The 8,341-nt window shown below is 42.9% G+C and overlaps 1 protein-coding gene across 1 annotated transcript; it reads left to right on the top strand.

Moving 5' to 3' along the window:
• The first annotated feature begins 1,411 nt into the window (after positions 1–1,411).
• On the top strand, positions 1,412–7,235 carry LOC123189514 (tetratricopeptide repeat protein 1). The gene is made up of 5 exons (XM_044601941.1): positions 1,412–1,801; positions 3,303–3,370; positions 4,995–5,044; positions 6,609–6,745; positions 6,834–7,235. The coding sequence occupies exons 1-5, from the start codon at positions 1,788–1,790 to the stop codon at positions 7,054–7,056; spliced, it is 492 nt and encodes a 163-aa protein (XP_044457876.1). The 5' UTR covers positions 1,412–1,787; the 3' UTR covers positions 7,057–7,235.
• The last annotated feature ends 1,106 nt before the right edge of the window (positions 7,236–8,341 follow it).

The raw sequence follows: 8,341 nt of genomic DNA on the forward strand, positions 1-8,341 counted from the left end.
CAGCACCGCTCCATCATTTTTCTCTGTCGCAAAAAAAATCCACAATGGGACCTTTGTTGCGAAAGGTTTATACAACACGAGACCTTTGTTGCAATATGCTCACGACCTCTCTTTCTACAAAAAGAAAATATTTGCAACATGACCTCTGTTGCAAAATGATTTTGCAACATTACCTATGTTACAATGATGGGCAACAGAGAAAATGAAAAAAAAGGTTCAAAAAAGATTTGCAAGAAGGCTCTTGTTGCAGAAGCCCGAGCCAACAAGGCTCTTGTTGTAGAGATTGAAAGGGAAAAAAGGTTTATTGCAACAAGTTTGTTGCCGGAGAGAGATATGCGCAAGAACTTGTTGAAATTCAGTTGGCTCACGTGGGGGACATCAAATGGCTCTCTTTGTCTCAATCTAAAGATAGGGGAGGCGGTCGATCTTTTCCTCTCCTTCAACCTGCCAGGGCCTAGCACTACCCTAATATTAAAGGGAGGATTGTTTCTGCCCGTTCGTCATCATAATTGCCTCCAAGTTGTCAAAATGTACCCCCAATGCTACTCGTAAGTGGAAAAAATGGTTCATTTTTTTCTCAACGCCAAGCAAATCCCGTCAGATACGCCCTCTAATAACGTAGAGACGCGTCGTCCCTCTCCCCCATCGACTCCTTGGCGCCGGCAACATCTCCCATCCCCTTCTACCCTCTTTCCCTTCTCTACCCAGCATACGTCTAGAGGATGGGGAGTTAACGTCTCCCTCCTCCCTTTACACCAACGACGAGCTCCTCTACATAGAAGACGACGCCGTATCGCTGTGCACGCCCCTGATCTGGACGACGGAGCAACAACCCCCCCCCCCCCCCCCCCCCCCACACACACACATTATCCCTAGGCTATCGGATCTGACCGAGATCGTGTCAAACATTCTTCAACCGCCGTGGGTATAAGTCCGCCTCCTGAAATAAGATGCAACACATGTTGCCCATCATTGTAACTTCTAGATCAGCCGTATGAACAACTTCTAGATCAGCATGCGCACGTGCAACTAATCGATGATTTGTGGAGCATATGTATATACATGTATTAATTTTATGTTTGAATCATGTACTTGTAACTTCGAACTATTTATTGGTGAATAGTTGTGTGCTACATCATTGTATGCTATTTGTATCGCCTGAATGATCTACTGTGCATGAAAATGCGTTTCTTTAGGTTTTTTTTTTTTTGAGAAAATGCGTTTCTTTAGGTGTGTGCATGAAAATGCGTAGAAATGAGATTCCCGACCGGACGTGCCCACGAACATATGTTTTTTTTAGAGCCCAATCTTCATTTTTTAGATGAAAAAAAAACATTAGCCCAATCTTCATTAATCAGGCCCTTGAGCGCACATCCAAAATACCCAAAAGAAGCCCACCACCCCCCAGGCCCGGACCAGGTCACACATCCCACAAGCCTCGAACACGACTGCGCCCCCGTGCCACATCCTCCCTGAGCGCCGCCGCGCGTGCTCCTCCCTGCCCGGACCCCTCCTGCACCCCGCATCGCCTCCAGTGCCCGGCGCGACCTCTTCTTCGAACGCCACCGCTCGGCGTGCTTCTCCCGGATCTTCCTCCAACCCCGCCGCACCGCAGTGTCCGGCGGGACCTCCTCCTCGAACGCCGCCGCGCGACCTCAAACGACGCGCCTGCAACGCCCCAGCTGCTGACACCATCGCGGGTTCTCCCTCGCGCCCATACTTCCCCGCCCACTCGCCGCGGGCGCCGCGACCTTTCTCCCAGCTCGGTTCCCGAACTCCACTCCACCATGGCCCCAGAAAGGTGCGTCTATTCTACATTTGCTGTATGCCTGTATATCATTCAAAGAAAAAGGATACCATGGGTGCATTCTGCCATCAAATTGGATAGTTCTCTCGTGGCCATTGTCATACTGAAGGAGTAAAGTAGGGGCATCATTTTGTGCCAGTTATCCCCGATGAAGAAATATTGAGATTTATAGTGGCCGAAGCAATCTTGATGATAAGAGTAGATGACACATCATGGTAGTGCATCTTTTTCTGTCAAATATAGCATGTTCTTGATTTGATGTCTGAACCTTACCATGGATCAGATTATGCATTCTGAAAAAGTGATGTGTGAGTGAGATTAAAATAATAATGTACTAGATTGCCCTTCTAGAAATTTACTTATTTTACAGTTTATTTAGTGAGTAGCACATTTGCGAAAAGAAACGAATATAGGCTTGAAAGGAGGTGTTCATTGGTGTGAAACTGGACTGGTCTTAGATATCTAGAGATCTTCATATGCTCCTGTAAAGTTCTGTTGTACATCTCGTCCAGGCTGTGTCATCCTCTCTGCACTAGCCGAGACCGAAGCAAAGTTCGAAGGGTTCGAAATCAAAATATGTTTTAAGTTGGTGGTTTTCAGTTGTTCATTTGGTTGATTGAATTCAACAGTATTTGCTTTTTTGGAGGTGCCGAAGTTGCTGACTAGCCCTAGTGATAGCTGGAATAAGGCCCAAGTCGGCTAAGCTCACAAGCTCATGGAGTTACAATGCCAATACGCCGCCATCCTGCCGCTGCAGCCTGCAGGCCTGCATCGCGGATAGTCCCCCAATTCGCCAACCAAACGAACTCATAGAACTGCTCTATGAAAGAAAAACAGAACCGGCAGCAGCAGCCACGCCGCGGTTAACTCGCGTACACTAGCCGCCGCCCACACTACCGTGTGTGATTTCTGATAAACCACTGCTGTGCCATGCCCGATTCCACGACCGCCAGTTGGTGGCACCGCCACAACAACGGCGGCATCGACTGAGCAGTCCTGCAATGTATGTTCTGTTTTTTCTCTTTGCCATGTCGAAACTAAATAGATTGTCAGCATGCTTGCCTCTGTGCCTCGTTCCCTTCATGCTTGCTGCCAACTTTGCCTTAGTCTGGCCTTGCACGCTCACTGCCGCCACGCACTGCGACCCCGATGGCCACCTCCCCGCCAGCCCCTTGCATCATGATTTCTGGGTTTCTATTGCTTAATGCATTTTGGTGGCAAAGAACCATGTATTACAAGTAGTGTAGCTATAATAAAGATTAGAAGTGTATTTGGTGATAACTGGTGACTAGAAAGATGAAGATTAGTAGCAGGATTTGGGAGCTATGGTTGCTGATCCAGTAGCATTTGCTGTGATGCGCTCATATACTGTTATTCATCTGAACCCTTTCTTGGGGTGGAATAATTTTGTCTTAAATTCTTGTAATTGTGTTGTGGATTTGATTGCTGTGTTCTCCTGAAGGCTCCTTATCATTGAATTTTTTAATGTTTGCAGGAGTGGGTCTAAGAAGCAGGAGCTCAACTCTCAGAAAAAGCTAGAGAAGAAGCTCAGCTTCTATACAAGTAAGTGCAACCTTCCTTTTGAGGGCCACAATTTTTCTTCCATGTGTCCCTGCTCGGTAGGGTTTTGTTGTATTGTTCTTGTGAACATGTACTTATTCTATATTGTACTTCCTCCGTCCGAAATTACTTGTCGAAGAAATGGATAAAACTGGATGTATCTAGAACTAAAATACGTCTAGATACATCCATTTCCCTGACAAGTATTTCTGGACGGAGGGAGTACATTGTTGTGTGTCGAGCCATGCAGTTTAAAAATACTCAAGGTGATGGCAATTGTCTGTAGCCATATGACTTCCATGCTATTCTTAAAGAGAACGTTCTCATCGTTACAAAATTATTTTGTTATGGCAGATAACTGGTTAATATAATGATGAATTGTTGCAAGAAATATTGGTTCTTTTGTTAGCCATGCAACTACAGGAGGTTATAATTTTGGTATATTTCAAAAAGCTCACTTCGATCATTCATGTGTGCAAGGTTAGAATTGTGAATCGATTTGTCATGTCACCAGATAGACCCATAGAAGATATTTTAAGCAATTAATAATTTGCTATATATTTCTCTGTAAAAGAATCAAACACCTAGCAATGCTAACCCTGATTCCTTGATCTATTGCTCATCTGCTTATGTGGGCAAGGTGGTCAGTGGATCCAAACAAGGAAAAGTTACTTCTAGTTTCCTTGATATCTGTGAATCATGTTCATCCACAAAATTAAAAAGACCCTCCTCGTTTGGTTTATGTGCTTGTTGTCTTACCGTAAGCCTGGTAATGCAAAAGCATGCACATGTGTAGTGTTCGGTGATACTATACTTATAATCGGATTTTATTACAGCAGTTGCAGTTGGGACCATGTATGTCTAAATGCAGGATATCACGTTTTCGCACCAGTAGGGGCCACATAGCATTGCACTTTGCCCCAGGTTATGATGGTTCACGGAAAACTGAACCTGATTCATTTTTCGAAAAAACGCGACACGAAGACTTTGCGTTTCTTTTCATTGAAAAGGGAAGCTAAAAGTTACATGCCTCCTAGGAGGTGGTTTATGGTTTGCGTTACAGTGATATTAATGAACCTGGTTCATTGACATGGAAGTATGAAACAGATTACAATTCGGAACCTCATGAGTCAGGAGGCAAAATGGTCAAATGTAAAGGACCACTCATCGGTGTAGAGAATCCATGGCATGTTGACATGGTACCTGACAGATGAGCCCAAGTCAGGGAACCGGGCCATTTTTTGTGAAGTGTCAAAACCTGGTGCAAAGTGCAAACATTATGTGACCCAACTGGATGTGTATAGTGCTACATTTGGGCATACATTGTGCAAATTACAACTACTGTAATAAAAGCTGGTCCAAAATGCAAGTTACTTATAGTATAATCTGTTTTGTACATATTGTTGTGTTTTCTTGTGTATTCATTTTTCGAACTGTATAATAAAATGGAAAGGAGATTAGAGATTTCATTATGAATTTATGATTGATGATTATTTTTATGTCATGCATGTATTGCATTTTGCTTGTTCTATGCATCCACCTTGACTAATATTACAGCATAATATGGCTTGTTTTGCTTGCCTCAACTTGCATTGTAACTCATTGGACTCTTTGCTCATCATTCCAGAAGTGAAAGATGCGGTTACCTCCCTACAGGCCAAAAAGGCTATCAGTAAGGTACAAAGATGCTTCTAATTCTGCCCTCCATTAGTATATCGTTCCTTTTGGTCGGCTTTTGCATAAATGTGCAACATTATGAATTTGTTTATTCCTTTGATGGTTCACTTCAAACAAAAATAAAACAAACCTCTCATCCTTGTCTGGCTCATAAGAACGTGAAATAGGGACCGCTCATGGAGTTAATTAAGAGTATTGAATCATAAATCAGGGTACCAGGTGGACATCATGTCAGGCTCGCAAATTAAATTAAATCTAGAAGTTGATTAAACTCTGGACAGAAAACTCTTGCATGGGGGAAATAGGCTCCACCTATGTCTTGTTAAGATAGGATATAATAAAGGATAGTTGCTCATATATGTGGAAACTGATAATAAACTACAATAGGCTCACTGCCCAAGTATAAAACTAACAACCATGCATGTTTGACAAACAAAATAGTTTTGTGAATGCCGTGATTCAGCATGATCAAAGGTAACTTGTCTGAGCTATCACCCTGACCTTTTTAATTAGGAGTGGAAGTCCTCCAAACCAGGGTAATTGGATCCACTACCATGTGTACCCACAATTTCATCCCAAGAGACTTCTTGCATGCCCTCTTTGACAAGCTAATACTGAGTTACACGTGCCAGCCAGTGTGTGGAATGACAATTGAGCACATTTGGTATTGAGGGTCATTCACACATGGAATGTTAATTAGGCTAGTTTTCTCCAGTTTAGTCACATCATCGAGGAAGAGGCCAGTAAGGTTGCTTAATTTCATGCTATTTTAGCATAAGCCACTAACAGCTACATGGAGAGTGTGTCAGCAAGACAAACACTATCATGTGTGCCAGTCATGAAAAGCCAAGCCACAAGGCAAGCTATAAACATAGCGAAGCCACACGTTATGCCAAGCTGGGCCATTGGCAAAACAAAGAAAAGTTATTTACATTGATCTAGCTTGTCTAGGTACTCAGTTGTAACAAATTGAGTAATCAAGGCTAGATGGATAAGGATTACTTCTTGGTCGCTTATTAAGGTCTTTTTTCCACAGTTTCTGCTGATGGTGTTCTGGTACAAAAAAAAGAAATGCACGGTCATTACCTTAAAAATGTTCGAGTCTCAACTACTGATCTGCCTCTGAAATTTTGTCATTGGTAAAAAAAAAATCTGATGCCCTTGTGTCCTTAGCGTCATGAATATTGTGGCACATTTGATGCATTTAGCTAGTTACAGGTTGCAAATTGCCTGTCTATCAAACAATTGTGTTCATATGTGTTAAAGGGATGTGTTTTGCCTTTCCGAATTAGCCTCACACTACTGGTTGTTTATTTGTTTGTCTTGTTTTTATTATTTGCAATATACCCAACACAGAAGTTTACATTCAGTTCTCATCAAATGTATTTGTGGGTGTTGGAAAGAGGCCATTTGCTTGTCCAAAGCAGCTTGCCTCTAGCTGTCTACTGTCTTGTTTTTGTTACTGCTGGGCGATGGCCACGCTATATGCTGCAACTGATCAGATACAAAGATATTCATATGCAGTTATTATGCTAGATGGTTCATTTGAGTTTCTTGTCTGTAGAAAAAGAAACAGAGGAGCCGTCAGAAGAAACTGAAAGCATATGATCTGTCAGCACTTTCTGAGTTCCTTCCACAAACAGCCAGCTCCCAGCAGCAGACGGAAGTAAAGCTTAACCGCAAATCGAAGCAGGCTTTAGTGTAATCCTCACATGAAATCTCTGCCCTCCAATCTTTCTCTTTGTTTTTATTTTTCCATCACAGTTTCAGTACCTTCTTTATTTTTCAGGCAACGAGAGTCTGCTCAACTGAATGCTGTACTGAACAATGCTCAGTTCCAGCTAGACCCATTGGCTGCAATTCATCAGCATCTGGTATCAACACAACCGCCTTCTTCCGTGAAAGACGACGAATCTGCAAAGAGCGGGAAGAAATCTAGGAAGGACAAGAAAAGGAAGAAGAAGAAGAAGAAGAACAATGCTTTGTCAACCCCTCAGTCCATGGATATCTGATAGTGCAGACTGACTATCTAAAGAAATGAATGCAGTTATTTTTATCTTGGTTTGAAGGTGACCCTTGCCATGTGTGAACTTGGAAGTTGTAAGATTTTGCTACCAGTGCGAGTTTTCTGTGTCTGAACTTCCAGCTTGCTTTTCTCTCGAAAGAAGTAACTTCCAGATTGCTTGCAAAATCACCCCGAAGGTTCGGATTTAGTTCATTGTGCAGGTGCTGCCCATGCGATTCCATGTGTTTTGGGAGAAAAAAGTTTGCCTTGCGATTTTTGTTAGAGATTTGAGGAGTAGATCTTTTTTGTCTCAGTGACTCGTCTGTAGTTCTATTCGGGCAATCTTCTACTAATACCCAACGAAGTCTGGTTGGACGCATGCTAGAGAAAGAAGGCAAGGACTTCTTGATGACGAGGCAAATGTTAGCATTTCCCACACCCCTGCCAAAGTGCTAGTCCACCAAGGCCAAGTACTTTTATGATATTTACAGGAAGAGATAATGCATGTGAAAAAGGAATAATGAAAAACACAAGAATTTTGTAGAACTAGATGTTGTAACAATCCTAACAAACCCGATCAAACCAACACCAAGGCAGGAAAAACTTATATGATGTTACCTTTTTGCCTTGTATAAATCACAATAGGAAATCTATCAAAAAATTCTTGTAATACGGATCCAACAATATCGAATGTATAACATGATTTACACATCATGACAAAATTAAAATTAATTGAAATCTTGAAAAACACGTGAAGATGAAAGAAGCGGATGGGAATAGGTAATACGACTTCCTAATGCATGTATAATTTTGTAAACCATATTAGTAAGTGGGTGAGCCCAGTATATTATGTTTCAGACAGTAACATTTCTACCCCTAACTCGGACCCACTACTCACATATGTCCTTAGGGCATGTACAACAGGGGCGCTTACGACGGATGCTAGGGTTCGATTCCCTCCCAATTTGGTCAACCCTCCCCCCCCCCCCCCCCCCCCGATCCCAGGATTTGGGCTGGCATCGATGCCCAGGCTGTCGACAGGCGCTGCCCCCCCTCCCCCCTTTTTTTCTGCGCGATCCTTTTTCTCCGTACCAATTTGGCATCGGGCGCTCCTTGGAGCACTACAAATCTGCAACGGCTCAACTACCTCAGCTGATCTTTGCTGAACGGAGCCAGCTGATTGTGCTCAGCTTTGTTCATGTTATGTCAAATGACCTTATGGAAATACCCTTTTGTGTCGTCTGTCCAATCAAAATGCTTTGATCGTAGGCGAGCTGTTTTCTAGACATTTT

This window comes from Triticum aestivum, chromosome 2A, assembly GCF_018294505.1.
Source record: "Triticum aestivum cultivar Chinese Spring chromosome 2A, IWGSC CS RefSeq v2.1, whole genome shotgun sequence".
Taxonomy (NCBI): Eukaryota; Viridiplantae; Streptophyta; class Magnoliopsida; order Poales; family Poaceae; genus Triticum; species Triticum aestivum.

Excerpts from the sequence above, each read along its gene's own strand:
- LOC123189514 (XM_044601941.1), top strand. Across the intron at positions 5,045-6,608 it reads CCAAAAAGGCTATCAGTAAG|AAAAAGAAACAGAGGAGCCG; the intron begins GTACAAAGATGC and ends TCTTGTCTGTAG. Across the intron at positions 6,746-6,833 it reads AAATCGAAGCAGGCTTTAGT|GCAACGAGAGTCTGCTCAAC; the intron begins GTAATCCTCACA and ends TTTATTTTTCAG.